The following is a 16,556-nucleotide window of genomic DNA, read 5'->3' as shown; positions in this document are numbered from 1 at the left end:
ATTACTTCCCTATGAGGAAAGGCTAAAGCGGCTAGGGCTGTTCAGCTTGGAGAAAAGGCAGCTGAGGAGAGTATGATAGAGGTCTATAAATAATAAGTGGAGCTGAACGGGTAGATGTGAAGCATCTGTTTACGCTTTCCAAAAATACTAGGACTAGGGGGCATGCGATGAAGCTACAATGTAGTAAATTTAAAACAAATCAGAGAAATGTTTCGTCACTCAACGTATAATTAAACTCTGGAATTCGTTGCCAGAGAATGTGGTAAAGGCGGTTAGCTTAGTGGAGTTTAAAAAAGGTTTGGACGCCTTCCTAAAGGAAAAGTCCATAGACCATTATTAAATGGACTTGGGGAAAATCCACTATTTACTACTACTACTACTTAACATTTCTAGAGCGCTACTAGGGTAGCAGCGCTGTACAAATTAACAAAGAAGGACGGTCCCTGCTCAAAGGAGCTTACAATCTAAAGAACGAAAGCAGTATAAAATGTTTTGAACTTTTTGGGGAACTTGCCAGGTATTTGTGACCTGGATTGGCCACTGTTGGAAACAAGATGCTGGGCTTGATGGACCTTTGGTATGTCCTAGTATGGCAATACTTACGAACTTATGTAACACCTGAATAGTTAGGCGCATTGACTCTGTCACTCCCTCCTGTGATGTGCCTTTGACCAGCTAATCATCCAGATAGGGAAACACACATACTCCAGTTTGTGCAAATACGCTGCAACTACTGCTAGACGCTTGCCCCCCCTGATATTCAGCTGGTGGCAGGTACCGTGGTTATCTGCTGCCGCCACAAGCGCTGACCCCAGATTTTCAATGCTGGGCCATATCAGGTGACCAGCATTGAAGATCCAGTTTCAGTTTTGTCCACAGCAACTCAACTGGTTAAGTTGATATTCAGCGCTAACCGTTTAAGTGCTTAGTAGTTAAAGATAGGCTGCATATCTTAAATGCTAAACTTAGCCGGTTAATACTGAATATTCACCCCTGAATACTGAATATTCTAGTCTCTGCATCTAAAAAAGATATAGCTGAATTAGAATAGACACAGAGTAGGGCAGCCACAATAATAAAGGGGATGGGATGAGACTAGAAGAGAAAAGGCTAAAGAGACTAGGGGTGGGATGAGAGGAGACATGGGATGAGGGGAGACATGATAGAGGTCTACAGAATAATGAGGGGAACAGTTAAACATGAGCTGCTTTTTTTTACTAGGCTTGATGAACCTTCGGTCTGTCCCAATACAGCAATGCTTATGCACATAATTATATTTATTGCCCCAATGCCTCATTAATGTGGATGACCATTAATCCCATAGCTATTCCCATAAGTCTTTTCTGAGAGAACAAAAAATACTTACTCAAAAGCAATGTAAGTCAGAAGAGTTGCAGCTGAACATATGGCGGAAATCCCACAGCCAATATATGTAATGAAGGTGAGGATCCTGTTATTTTCTGCATCTATTTGCGTGCTGGTCCTCTGGAGGTCCTTCATGAGGAGAAGACACAGATAAGCCTTAGAATCCATTTGGAAAAAGGGTAGATTGTCTAGTGCACTACTGAAACTCAATATATGATTTGTTCCTCCAAAAAGCCCTGAATATCTAGCAAGCTTCCAACTTTTCAAAATAACTTGCAAAATGTGCCATTGTGGCCAAGAGTGAATTTACCCCTTAATTCTATATAGTATACCACAAGTCAGGCACCCAGATGGGGTAAACAGCAGTTTGGCAGTTAACTGCCCTTAGATGCTATTCTATTAGTTAGCGCCTAAGAGCTTTAGCATGCAACCTCACAGGGGACATGCATGTGGGTGGGGCATGGGTAGGGCATACACTTAGGCACCAGATTACAAAATAATGTAAGTCATGGACTTAGGTGGCAACATTTAGATACCCACATTTACACCTGCCATTTACATGGGTGTCTAAATGTTGGTGCCCAAATACCAACTTAGGCTCTATTCTATAACTGAATCTGCACACCTAGACACCAATATAGAATATTATCTTAAATGCACAGATTTTGGGTGCCAAATTTTTAGCGCCCTTAATAGAACTGTCCCCTTCATATTGAAAGTTTGCTGAGAAAATCCAGAGCAGGACTCAGAGGATTTCCTACAATTTTAAAGCCAGAATAGAAAGAGTTTTCTCAGGGGAAAATGTGTGATTGTTTTGCAAAATAAAATGAAACGTCAATGGGACTTCTAAGTTCATTTATCACTTTTATAACACACAAAACATGGACCTGTACATTAGTGATCAATGCATTGAACATTTATCTCCAAATAAACTCTCTTTTTGAGATTTTTGTCCTATTCTATTTCCTATATAAAAACTGCACATCAAAATTTTACAACTCTAATACTGGCTTGAAAAACTCATAGAGTTCATTTCACTTCTTAAATACAATTAACTAATGAAAGATTCATAAATTGGCAAAGACCTCATATATTATAACACAAACTGTTAAAACACCAGATTTCAGAAAAACCTGCAAGAATTATTATGCAAAAGAATCCTGTAGATGCCTGCACATGGTTTGCATGAATCTGAAACTCTTGAAGTGTAGTTTTATAACAGGACATCAAGAGGCAAACATTAGCTGCTACTTTATAAAACACATGTGCTCTCTATAAAATACTAGAGTAAGTGGTAGAAATCTTGCCTACATTGCAAATATGGCCATTTACATCTGGCAAGAACAATAACTGCCTAGAATAGATTATGTGTGTAAATTAGTGTTGTATATAATCTGTGTGCATATTTGTGAACTCTGCCCAAACTCCACTTTACTTTACTTTATTTTATTGGACTTATACCCCACACAAGTCTGAGTTGGGGACTCAGTTCTGTGTGGCCTACATTAATTTAATTCAGATATACAAATAGAGGTCAGATGTACAAATCAGAATACAGTCGAATGTACTAATAACAGGTGAGGGGTGCAAGAAGAGGGAGAAAAGAGATAGATGGACGAGCTGACATATCTAGGAGGTAGTGTGGTATTACGATCTGGTGTATTTGTTGTGCTGTCTGTCTCTTGATGCTAGGTTGCATCGATCGTCAGGAATTTGTTTTAACAGAAATGTTTTAAATTTTTTGCGAAAACTTTCATAGGTGATGTCGTGTCGTGTGTCCTTTGGCAATGTACTCCACCATCTGGCCGCGTTAAATGGGAAGTTTGCGATGTGGGCTGCTTTGTAGGTCACCCCTTTACAGCTAGGTGGTGTATGATGAGGTAGTCTCTTAGTTTCACCTTGAGGATAGGTTGCAGTAGTTCAACCTAGTGACATCATGTAACTTGGTGCGGTGCCGTATACAATTTGGTACACAAAAGCGCAGATTTTGAAGATCACGTTTGTTCTTATTGGTAGCCAGTGTAGATATTGCAGTAGTTGCATTGCGTGGTTGTATTTGGATGCGCCACAGATCAGGTGCTGAGGTATTCTGTGCTGTTTGTAGGTTTTTTGAGTAATTTATCTCTGCAACCCACGTAGACCTTACTGCCGTAGTCCACCTGGGACAAAACAAGGCTTTGGACTAGTATTTGGAAGGCAGGTTTTGAGAAATATGTTCTTATTCATTGGAGTTTCCAGAGGGATCTGACTACTTTTGATGTTAGAGCGGATACTTGTGGTTCTAGTATCAGGTGCTGGTCAATCAGTATTCCTAGTACTTTAATATTTATTTATTTGTTTGTTGCATTTATACCCTGCTCTTTCCCGCTTGGTAGCAGGCTCATTGCGGCTTACATAGTATGGAATTACATAGTATCACAGAAAGAACACAGCTGTAGCAATAGTAGATGTATGATAAGGTTGTTAGGAAATAGGTTGAGATAGGTGAAATGGGCAGGGGATGTAGGGTAGGAGAGGTAGGAGTGGTGTAGAGTGGGTTCATAGTTAAGTCTGGTCATTTGGGTTGGCTTGTTTGAAGAGGTAAGTTTTTAGCAACTTCCAGAAGGGTAGATGGTCGCTAACTGTTTGAATGGGTCTTGGTAAGGCGTTCCAGAGTTGGCTGCCTATAACGGAGAAGTTGGATGCGTAGTACGTTTTGTACTTGAGACCTTGCAGTTGGGAAGGTGTAGATTGAGATATGTTCGAGGATTTTGATCCGTTTTTAGCTGGTAGGTCAATCAGGTTGGTCATGTAGCTTGGAGATTCTCCGTAGATAATCTTGTGAATCAGTGATTGGACTTTGAAGTTTATTCGTTCGTTGACAGGGAGCCAATGGAGTTTTTCACGAAGAGGTGTTGCGCTTTCAAATCGTGATTTACCAAAAATGAGTCTGGCTGCCGTGTTTTGGGCGGTCTGGAGTTTTTTCAGGATTTGGGCTTACAGCCAATGAAAATGCTGTTGCAGTAGTCAGCGTGGGTAAGTACAGTGGATTGTACCAAGTTGCGGAATTTTTAGGGGGAGATATGGTTTTACTCGTTTCAGCACCCACATCATGTTGAACATCTTCTTCGTCATGGCTTTTGCGTGAGTTTCCAGAGTTAGGTGATTGTCTAATGTTACTCCTAGGATTTTTAGATTGTCGGATATGGGGATTGAGACATCAGGGGTAATCAGGGTAGTTGGGAGGAGTGTAGAGTATTGGGATGAGAGGATTAGGCATTGTGTTTTCTCCTTATTCATTTTCATCTTAAAAGCGTTAGCCCAGGAGGCTAAGATGTTCATGCCAGTGATTATTTTATCGGAGATTTCTGTTAGGTTGGATTGGAAAGGGATGAATATGGTAACGTCATCTGCATAAATGAAGGGGTTTAGTTCATGTTTAGATAGGGTCTTGGCCAAGGGGATCATCATAAGATTGAAGAGGATCGGGGACAGAGGCGATCCCTTTGATCTATATGAATTTTGTTGCTTATTATTTTGGTTTGGAAGGTTGGCTATCGCCATAAACTTCGTTTTTTTTCTGTTGAGTTTCAGCTTGAAAGTCTTGGCCCAGGTTTCCTTCGGGTCAAGTGCACGTCTGATTTCTCTTTGTGCAGCCATGATGTTATCAGTAAAGGGGTTGCATATGGTTATGTCATCCACGTAGATGTATGTTTTAAAGCCATTCACTTCTAGTTTGTGGCCCAAGGGGCCATCATAATGTTAACTAGTGATGGAGAGATGGGGGAACCTTGAGGTACTCCACATTCTGGGATCCATTCCGCAGAGAGGGATCCTGGCACTTCACTTTATAGGATCGGTTGCTCAGGAATCCCTCAAACCAGGCTAGTACCCTGCCTCCTATACCTATGTTGTCTAGCATGTTTAGTAACAGCCCATGGTCTACCAGGTTAAAAGCTGATGACATGTCGAATTGGAGGATCATAGTCCTGCAAGCCGTGCTGATCTCTTTTCTCAGGGTCTGACACCAGCAATGTTAATATGGTTTCTGTGCTGTGTTTGGGCGGAAGCCAGATTGTGAGCTTTGCAGTATGGAAAAGTGTGTCATATATTCCTGCGTTGATGTGCAGCTATGGCCCTCCATTCCCTTGGTTAGTAGAGGGATGGGAAGCCACAGGCTGTAGTTAGATATCACATCCCGTGGATCTTGCTATTTTTGGGATGGGGGTATGGATGATATCTCCTTTTTCATTTGGGAATTGGCCCTGGTTAAGCATATATGTGATGTGTTTCATTAGGTAATGTATAAACATATCGGGGGCGTTCTTTAGTAGGAAGTTCGGACAGGTATCAAGAAGGCATTGTGATTTGGTGTATTTATTCACAAGATTTTGACCTTGTTGGTGGAAGGAGGTGTGAAAGTAGTCCATGTTCTATCTGCTGGCATGGGGTCTTCCGTTTTACCTTGTCATCTCTAGGTAACCTCCTAGTTGTTTGTGGGGGTGAAGAGACCTCTTTTGATGTTGGAGATTTTCTGTTGCAAAGTAGTTGGCCAGCTCTTGGACCGAGGGTTGTTGTCTGTTGTCAGGTCCTGTGTGTCCAGCAGACCATTTACCAGCCTGAAAAGTTTTTTTTAATTTGGTTGCTTTGGTCCCCTATTTTGTTTTCATAATACTTAACTTTGGCTTTCTTGATTTCAGAATTGTATTTTGGATCATTTGCACCATTGTGCTCTGCTTTCAATCGGATTTATGGCAAATCCATTTCCTCTCAAGTCTTCCGCATGCTTTTTTTCATCTGATTCCACCCCATACATGCATACTGGCAAAGTAGGAGTGGGCCTAGTGGTTAGGGTGGTGGACTTTGGTCCTGAAGAACTGAGTTTGATTCCCAGCACAGGCAGCTCCTTGTGACTCTTGGCAAGTCACTTAACCCTCCATTGCCTGCTGCATTGAGACTGCCATGAGTGGGAAAGCACAGGGTACAAATGTAAAAATAAAATAAAATACACCATCATGTCATTGTGTGTATTTTAATAAGCCAAATGTATTTTATAACAGGTCATTTATGGCACATATCTGGCCATACATGTACAAGGTCTCTGAGGTACAATATTAGGGATGCTGAACAGTAGATAGTTATTCATGTAAATGCCCAGCTTCACAAACAGCTTTAAATATTACATTTTTATGGTCTGGGAATTTACCCCCCTTTTTAAAAATAGATCATCAGATCCGCGCATCTACCTCTGTAATGGCTTAATGAGCCAAGCATATCTCGGAGGGTAGTGACGTAATCCTCATTGATCCTCTTTAGATATTTTTATAACTTTTAGATTTTTTCTCTTAATTACTTTAGCCTTTACTTAGCTTTATCTGAGTAGAACTCAGTTATTCTTTTCCTTCCATACACATGACGGAGACTCGTTACACCGACATAGTTCCATGTTTCGCGATACATGCTGTATCAAGGTAGTCTCCTATATCTTTATGGTGATAAGACCCCGGGTGTTAGGAAAATTCCTGTACGAGGTGGCGACTGACAGTCTTTGGTAAAAGAGCTTTGGACCTATTTTAAGATGCTGAGTTTCTTAAAAATTGAGATAGTATGTACCATCTTATGTAAACAATAGGAGTGAAACAGAAATTAGTTGAGGTAACACATGTAACACATTTTAGCTGAAATTGCAAGTTGGGAGGGGGATTTTACCGTTGTCAGCGACTCGGCTACGGCAGCCATTAAGATAGGCTGCTGGCGTCGGGGCCTTCCCTCTGTGCATCTGCCTACTCTGGATTCATCTTCCTGTTTCCGTGTAGGTGGGATGCGCGAAGGGAAGGCCCTGATGCTGGCAAACTATCTTAATGCTACCGCTGCCAAATCACTGATGACAGTTAAAATAAAAAATACGGAGGACCATGGGGAAGTGGGGGAGCGGGAGGAAGGGACAGGGGCAGATGCAGTTCACCAGGGAGCATGGGAAGAGAGAGAGAAAGCAGGAAGAGTGAGAGACCAGAGAGGGAGAGAGATGCCACGATGCAAGGGGGGGGGGGGGGAGGGTGCAGTAGAAAGATGATGGCTACCGGGTGCAGGAATAAAGGAAGATAGAGGGGAGAAACTGAACATGGGATAAACATGGACATAGAGAAGGGGCAAACAGAACCTATAATAACAAGGATTCAGAGGGGCAATGCTGAAAGGGGGGGGGAGATAGGGACACAGAGGGAGGCAATGCTAAAAGGGGGTTACATAAGGACATAGAGGGCAAACCTGAAATAGGGTAGATGGGGCACTTGAGGGGGGTCATTGCTGAAGGGGGTAGATAGGGACACAGAGGGAGCAGTGTTGAAAGAGGACAGGGAAGATAGATACAGAGGGGGCAATGTTGAAAGGATAGTAGCTAGGGACACAGAGGGGGCAATGCTAAAAAAGGAGAAGGGAGATAGGGACACAGAGGGTGCAATGCTGAAAAAGGGGGAGAAATAGGGACACTAAGAGGGCAGATGGTGTATATGAGAGGAGGATAGAGACAGGGACACAAATGGAAATGCTGGAAAAGGGGTGAGATAAGGACATAGAGGAGATATGCTGGAAAAGGGGTGAAATAGGGACCCAGATGAGCGATGTTTGAAAAAACGGGGGGGGGGGGGGGGGGGGGGGGGGGGGGGGGTGGGGGAGGGGCGATGGGGACCCAGAGAGATGATGTTGGAAAACAGGTGACATGAGGACACAGAGGGCAAATGCTGAACATGGAAGGAGGATATGTACAAGGACACAGGAGGGAAATGCTGGACAGGACGACTAGGGATGCAGAGGGAAAATGGATGACAGACATGGAGAAGAAATGTTAAAAGGCCTGAGACACTGCAAAGACAGGAAGAAACTAAGGAAAGCAGAAAAGAGACATTGAAATATTTGAGTTTAAAATTTCAGTTTCTATTTCTCTCTGTTTGTTGTATGCAGAATCTGACTTCTTGAGGTTACAGTTCAGTGTTTTGCCTTCAGCTCTCTATTACCGATCTGTGGTCCCTTGTTTCATATTGTTGAGGGTCTATCTGTGTTTTGTGCGGTATTCTGCTAGTATGTAGTTTCTGTATAGAGATCCATAGCAGTCCCGTTTGCTCTATTTTCTCACTTGGTGGTGCACTGGTGTTTTAGGGTCCAGTGTAATATTTACAGTGCTGCCTTTTCACAGATTAGGTTGTTGCTCTTTCAGACTTGGGGAGTTAGTGCTGTTATGTTATGGTAAAGTTCTAAATGTGTTTTTTGCAGAAGTTTGTGCATAATATTTTGCAATGGAGGGATTTGTTTGCCTTACTAAAGGGATATCAAAACTTTAAAATAGTTTTAGTTTGTTATAATATCAGATGGGGTTTTAGAAGATTTTGCAGGATTTTATGTGTGTTGAGATGGTTCTCATTATAGCAGAATTGTGTCTGATCAGGTTTAAATTATGAGTCACTGCTCTTGAGGAGTCTTAAATACAGTTGAATTGTTTCCATTGATGTGTGTGTGGCTTAGTCCTTGAATCAGTGATTGAAATAATTGAGTTTGAAATATGTAACATGTTATCCATGACACAGAAATCCATTTTTAGATTCACATGAAAGCTCTGTTTGTCAATAAAAGGCGCCTGCAGCCCTTCCCCAGGCCTCAGTTTCTTCACCATTGTGCCATATTTATACCCCAAATGCACCATGAGAAAAATCTCACTCATTGGCCTTCACTCTCACTCTTTGGGATGGACCACCCTAGGCATCTATGCACTCTGGTCCATCGGCTTCCTTACCCCCAATTCCACTGCTTCCAGCAAAGAAAAAAGTGATATATTAGTGTGAAGCTGCTGTCTAGGTCACACAGCTGATGGCTTTGTTTGCCCGCCCCCTTCTGACATGCACTTCCAGTTTATGAGGAGCAGAACCAGCAGAGCCATGAGCAGCATGGCCTAGGCAATGGCTCTGCACATTTATGCCATATTTTGTTTTTGGCAGGGGGCTAAGGAAGCTGTGCCGCTGGACTGGGGGGGGGGGGGCATCCATAAAAGTTTGCTCAGGGCCCCATAGGTGATTAAAGCGGCCCTGTTTATCATATATATGTTCCGTGTCTTTCTTGTATTCTTTGGAAAAGTGTTTTATACATTTTAAATTAAATTAAGCCCCTGTTTCCTAAGCCACGCTAGTGGCTACCATACGCTAATGCTGTTCACTTTGAATGGGCTGTGTTGGACATTGCTGTGCGGCAGCTGCTAGCGCAGCTTAATAAACAGTGGGGTAATTTGAGATGTCTGATCTTCTGTATGAAGAATTGGCTATTTATCACACAGTTACCCACAATAAACAGCATGTTTGTTTCTTAGTATTTTTGCTTACTTACCATCAACACCCCAAAGTGGGTAAGGTGATTACATGAGCAAACTGTCTTATCCTTTGTGCGTTTACTCACGTTGCAACCTTCTCTTTCCCAGCCACCACTGCCATCTACAGGGGGAAAAAAAAGCACAACAGACTGTGAACTAAAAACCATTATTTCGGCTCTTGAAATATATGACTAAAGTTTACTAGCCTTTGACATAAAAACATTCTAGCAGCATGAAACAGTAAATACATTTTTGGGGCATGTTTCCTTTGAGTTACTAGACCATTATTTAAAATTTCCATTTCTTACTTAGAGAAGGTCTGGTCTTGTCCTTCGGTGCCTAAGACCAGTCAGTTTTTTTTAAATAATTGCTCATAATCAATATCATGCAACACATCTGCATACAATGGATAAAATGAAAGTAAACTTGCCCTGATTAACCCAAACTATTCCTGTTTAGTATGCAATATTACTGGAAGGAATAGTGTTGCTTTTTGTTTTGCCCTATAAAAAGCCTAATTTTAAAGTATACAGCAATTAAAGGTGTTAAAATGTCCTCTGTAGCTTTCATGAGAAACTTCATAGGTAATCATTTTAAGTATAATTTAGGCTGCTGAAATGCACATGCAATATGTTGAAATTATACAGTGGATACCTTATATGAAAACAGAGGCAGCATGTACAACAATCAATATACTTTATATTGAAATACATACCCCATAATTGAGATGCGTAAGTTCCATGCTAGGAATTTTCATATACAAGGGTCTATATATTGTGCTATGTTAAAATCAGCGAATTAATGTGGGGTAATGTGCCAGATTTAGACGTGGGCATTAGTGCATCATTGCCCAGTGGACTAAGGAGACAATTCTTAAATTAAATGTGGGGGGGTTATAGTACAGTGAGTTTCACTATACCACCTTGTAGAATTTCCCTTTTAAAATCTGGCCTGCTGAGGGACAGTGGGAACTTATTACCCACACTTACATGAATCTGATCTGAAGCCAGCACAAATGTATGGCTATCAGGCTCATTTTCGAAAGAGAAGGACGCCCATCTTTCGACACAAATCGGAAGATGGGCGTCCTTCTCACAGGGTCGCCCAAATCGGCTTAATCGAAAGCCGATTTTGGGCCTCCCAACTGCTTTCCGTCACGGGGATGACCAAAGTTCACAGGGGCGTGTCGGAGGCGTAGCGAAGGCAGGACTTGGGCGTGCCTTACACATGGGCGTCCTCAACCCATAATGAAAAAAAAGGGCGTCCCTGACGAGCACTTGGACGACTTTACCTGGTCCTGTTTTTCTTATGACCAAGCCACAAAAAGGTGCCCGAACTGACCAGAGGACCACCGGAGAGAATCGGGGATCACTTCTCCATACTCCCCCAGTGGTCACTAACCCCCTCCCACCTTCAAAAACATCTTTAAAAATATTTTGTGCCAGCCTCTACAGGGTTGCCAGCTGGGAAAAATTTTCCCAGCCCCAATGAGCCGTAAACCCGCCCAAAAAAACGCCCGTAGCCAATCCCCGTCTCCTGCGTCACTGAACCCCGCCCCCGCGTCACTAACCCTGCCTCCCACGTCACTAACCCCGCCTCTATATCACTAACCCCGCCCCCTACGTCATCCCTGACATCACCCCGCCCCTGAAAGGCTTCTATGGTCCAATTTGGACCAATAGAAGCCCCAGAAAAGCCGAACTCGCACAGCGGCAACGGGAAAACTGCCCAAAAAAACGCATCCCGCGGCCGACAAAATTTTCCCGCCGCCGCTGGCGAAAACCCGCCCAATTGGGTAAAACCGCCCACCTGGCAACTTTGAGCCTCTATGCCAACCTCAAATGTCATACTCAGGTCCATCACAGCAGTATGCAGGTCCCTGGAGCAATTTTAGTGGTTGCAGTGCACTTCAGGCAGGCGGACCCAAGCCCATTCCCCCCTCCCTACCTGTTACACTTGTGGTGGTAAATGTGAGCCCTCCAAAACCCACCAGAAACCAACTGTACCCACATCTAGGTGCCCCCCTTCACCCGTAAGGGCTATGGTAGTGGTGTACAGTTATGGGTAGTGGGTTTTGGGGGGGGGGGGGTGGGGGGCCCAGCACACAAAGTAAGGGAGCTTTGTACCTGGGAGCAATTTATGAAGTCCACTGCAGTGCCCCTTAGATTGCCCGGTTGGTGTCCTGGCATGTGAGGGGGACCAGTGCACTATGAATGCTGGCTCCTCCCACAACCAAAGGGCTTGCATTTGGTCATTTCTGAGATGGGCGTCCTTGGTTTCCATTATCGCCGAAAATCAGAAACAACCAAGTCTAGGGATGACCATCTGTAAGGACGACCTAAATGTCAAGATTTGGGCATCCCCAACCGTATTATTGAAATGAAAGATGGACGTCCATCTTTTTTCGATAATACGTGTTTCCCCGCCCCTCCACCGGGACGTTTGCGAGGACATCCTCAGCAAAACTTGGTGTCCCTTTCGATTATGCCCCTCCATGTGTACTAATTTCATCCCTTCTCTTGGTCTTCTCTATTTGGAGCATCAATAATTTTACCTACAGTGTGTGTGTGTGGCAGTAAAGCCAGTTCCAGTGAGCATATGGAGGATACAGGTGAGTATGACACCAGTCACTGCCATTTTGGCCATCAGAGTAACCTAGGCTGGAGGTAACAGGCATCGTTCTACTTTTTACCTTGCCATTCTGATGGACTAGGCAAATCACAGAAGGACCTCAGGAAGATTAAGTATAAGAGGCACATCCGTAGGAGGGGACGTTGTATTAAGGAACTGTGTGCTGAGCTATAGATGTGTGTGGTATAAAGAGCCCCAGTATTCTTATGTGTAGCACTGATTCAAACTTATACAGCCAAGATGAATTTCTGCCTGGGATTTCACAGCTGCAGCCTTGTTTTTTGGGACAGAGGTGAACAGAGACACTCTGCCCCTATGTTTGTTCTTTGCCATTGAGTGGTTTCAATCCAGCTTGGGACTTGATGCCTTCAGACAAGCTTTTATCTGAGCAGAACTACCAACCAAGCTAAAACATGGCATTCCCAGATGGGGTTTGTCATAAGGACATTAGAGACATTGGGACCAACATTCAGACTGTGGGAGTTAGACTGGCTGGCTCCTGTGGTTGGAGCTAAGCCCGGATATTCAATGCCAGGCCATTTACGGTGACTGGCATTGAATATCCGGTTTATTTTGGACAGTTTGAAGATAACTGGCTAAGTTGATATTCAGACTTAGGTTATCATCAAACCATCCAAAGATATTTCACTGTTTGACATGGCCAACATGGCCGCTAAACTCAGTCTAAAAATCGGTGGATAGCTGGTTATATCACGAGATATAACAGGCTATCCACTAGCTGCTAACCAGAGATATTCAGCGGGGGATAGCCAATTATCCCCGCTGAATATCTGCAGATAGCGAGTTAAGTGCTGTGTAACCGGTCAGCAGCAGTTTTGGCCGGTTAAATAGTGGATTGTCCCCTGGTGATCCATCTGAGAAGGAACTACTCTGGTTGGCTGTATAGTGTGATGGAAGAATATGCTACCGATCGCAGAGACTGTATACAGAGGCCATGCAAACAGCCATGGGACTGAAACATGATAATAACTGGTTGGAGATGAAAACAGTCAAATGGAAGTAGAGGATGCATAATGGACACTCCACTACCTTCTCGTACATGAGCACGCAGTTATGGAATGCATTACCACAGACTTGAAAGCAATCAACGAAACAACTAACTTTCGAAAATTGCTGAAAACATTCCTCTTCAACAAGGCCTACAATGAGCACCCGCAACCTCATTAACTCACCTCACCAACCCTCTCAACTATGAAAGCTTACCTTATACAGCTATCCAATTCACTCCCTCCCTTCTTCCCTCTTCCCTTCTTGATCGCTACACACTACTAACTGTATCTGATATCCTGATAAGACAATGTCAACAAATCTATGTAAGCCACATTGAGCCTGCAAATAGGTGGGGGAATGTGGGATACAAATGCAAGAAAATAAATAAAATAAATAAATAAACATAGGAACTGGTGCCTAAAAGATGTTTTATTCAATGCTTGTACATCAGGACCTGATACAGTCTGTGTTTTGGCGTACTCAAAGCCTACGTCAGGGGTCACAATGATGTTCAAACAGATGTGACTAGGTAAGACTGTCCAAAAAACTCTGTTCATAAAAAAAGTCCAAACATCCTGCATAACCCGAAGGCGTCAGCACAGTGTCAGAAGTTTTTTGGACAGTCTTATCTATTCACATCTGTTTGAACATCATTGTGACCCTTGATGTAGGTGTTTTGAGTACGCTGAAACATGGACTGTGTCGGGTCCTGCTGTACAAGCATTGAATAAAGAATCTTTTAAGCACCAGTTCCCGTGTTGGAGTGTCCATTATCCATCCTCTACTTCCATTTGGCTGGATTTTTCTACTTGGAGGTTTTTCCTGTTTGTTCGCTGTTCCTGTTGGAAAGACACACACATGCTTCCTCTCTCTCTCTTAAGAGAAATTTTCTGAAAAACTCAATCTCCTTGCTTTCACCCTTGCTTGCTCATCCTTTGGACTCTTTCAATTCACCACCTCTGGTTGGCTGAGGAAAAAAGAACAACAATGCCTTATGCTGCATCTGGGACAAGGTTTCCTGTGGCAAAAGCCTCCATTGCACAAGATTGTAAGGCACTTTTAATTCTTCTACTGTTTGGGGTAGATAAGAAGTGTTTTCTTTATTCTTATATGTGTGAGCTGAGCCAAATGGTGTGCTGTCTAATTTTGTTATTCTGTTTTCGCTGTTTTTTCTTGCTTAGGGCCCTGTTTACTAAGCCATGCTAGAGGTGCGCTAGCATTTGAAGTACACTCTAAGCATTAGCATGCGCTAACCATGTAGATGTCCATAATATTCCTATGGGCATCTACAAACTCTAGCACACCTTAGTAAACAGGGCTCTTAGTGTTTATCTAGCACATGGACATTAGTAGTAGAAATTATAATGGAACCATTAATAGGAACCAGTATTGCATTAATGTTTACTAGCCAAGATAAATAAACTACCATATTTTTCCAGATACTGGATGACAGTCTCTGTTGCCAGTATATCAGAGAGGGTTATTGGGTTAGGGGCTGGGGAAAGAACAAAAAGAAAATGATGGCAGATAAAGGCCATATGATCCATCCAGTCTGTCCATCCATGAGTCACAGCTAGACCTATTTACCCTACACGTAACGTAGATGCAGGTGACATGTATATGTTTGTGTTGGTGAAAAGGTGTGTGGGCTGTGCGAGGGATTCATCATCTTTTGTCAACTACTTTTGGGTCCCCCTCCTCCCATTTGTCTCAGTTTGCTTTTTTGTTGGGGCTAAGCCTTGCAATAAAAATGGAGCAGTCACCCACATTTTGCTTCTCTAACTATCTCCCATGGTAAGCCAATGAGGATTTTTTTTTTTAGGAAACTTTATTCTTAGAAAACGCTAACCCAATGATGCTAGTTTTTGAACTAGTTCAAGATACAGTATTCCCGTTTCTTCCAGTGAGCCAAATTTGGTAACTTTACATCCTTTCTTGAAGAGTTATTTTGCTCAGAGACAGACATGGACCTCTTTTACGTAAGTCTTTACAACATTCCATATGTTGCAAGGCATAAGAATGTTTTGTAGAAGATTGTTCATTGTTTTGTGTTTTTTCACTCTTCTGTGATTTTTGAGCAGGCTCAATTACAGTGTCAAACAGCCTGGAAAATGGCAAGGAAAGTTTGGGGTTTATGTCAAACATTTCTTACGCAAGATATTTTTTTCCTAAAATTTAATTTTCTTTCTTACGAAAGCCTATGGTAAAGGTAGTTAATTGAATTCTCTGCAAACTGTGATGCCTCTTATCGGGCCAATGTAAGAACTGTCTGAAGATACTGATACATGTGGACCTTCAGTAACATGTAAGGTTGCAGCTCCAAATAGCCAGTTAAGAATGTATCTAATGCTTTACTTACTTGATCATCATCATTCTATAGCAGAGTCTAAAACCAAGTCAGTGATTTCTCTATACCATAGCTGAAAAGTTCTTCTCTAGTGCTAGTAATGGTGCCAAACTGGTAAATTACTCTTCATGTTAATTAACACTGAGAAGAAAAATATGAAATGGCTCTGGGGTCAGTATAACTCAGAATGCCAGCCAAGGAATCACAAAATCTCTGCGGCACTGAACTCCCAAAGATAAAACAGTGACATATTATACATAAAACAACTGTGACATATTATACATTAATATCTTTAAACTTACTGTTCTTCTTCATATCCCAGAAGGCACAGATTGGCACATATCCTTCCTGCTAAATAATAATAATAAAAAGCCAAGCTTAGAAAAAGGTTCTCTTGCATGCCAGTCTACTAAATGCACTTAATGGGGGTATTGGGTTGGTAGTGGGTTTTAAATGCCCGTGATTTAGCACTGGATAGTTTTAAATGCCCGTGATTTAGCACTGGATATTTGTCATCTGACTTTCTTAGTAGTAAGTTCAAGAATATCAATCCCAGAATGTTTGGAGACGAAGGCAAGAAAGCCAAGGGTGGCTCCAAGTATAGCTGACAATTTTGGCAATTGTTGAAGGGTGTACTCTATAATGCTAGTGGGGACAAAAAAAACAATGAATGAGAGCACCTTTTGATGGTGTGTCATTAGTACTTTGTGTTAACCATAAGAGAGGATATGGTTCAATGCAGTGGTTCCCAAACCTGTCCTGGTCGGGTTTTCAAGATATCCACAACAAATGTGCATGAAAGAAATTTCCATGCAATAGAGGCAGTGCATGCAAATCTATCTCATGAATATTTATTGCAAGACATCCAGA

The 16,556-nt window shown here is 42.5% G+C and overlaps 1 protein-coding gene across 1 annotated transcript in view; it reads right to left on the bottom strand.

Moving 5' to 3' along the window:
- Positions 1–16,331, bottom strand: part of LOC115459676 (adhesion G-protein coupled receptor G6-like) — a gene marked incomplete at both ends in the record, with an annotated part of 45,576 nt that extends 29,245 nt beyond the window's left edge. Inside the window, 4 exons of the mRNA XM_030189484.1 lie at positions 1,367–1,494; positions 9,715–9,818; positions 15,989–16,037; positions 16,208–16,331. Coding sequence (XP_030045344.1) covers positions 1,367–1,494; positions 9,715–9,818; positions 15,989–16,037; positions 16,208–16,331 — 405 coding nt within the window. The remainder of the gene's footprint in view (positions 1–1,366; positions 1,495–9,714; positions 9,819–15,988; positions 16,038–16,207) is intronic.
- Between the last annotated feature and the right edge of the window lie 225 nt (positions 16,332–16,556).

This window comes from Microcaecilia unicolor, unplaced genomic scaffold (assembly GCF_901765095.1).
Source record: "Microcaecilia unicolor unplaced genomic scaffold, aMicUni1.1, whole genome shotgun sequence".
Taxonomy (NCBI): Eukaryota; Metazoa; Chordata; class Amphibia; order Gymnophiona; family Siphonopidae; genus Microcaecilia; species Microcaecilia unicolor.
Note: the sequence above shows the minus strand (reverse complement) of the source record. Positions and strands in the feature narration are given on the sequence as shown.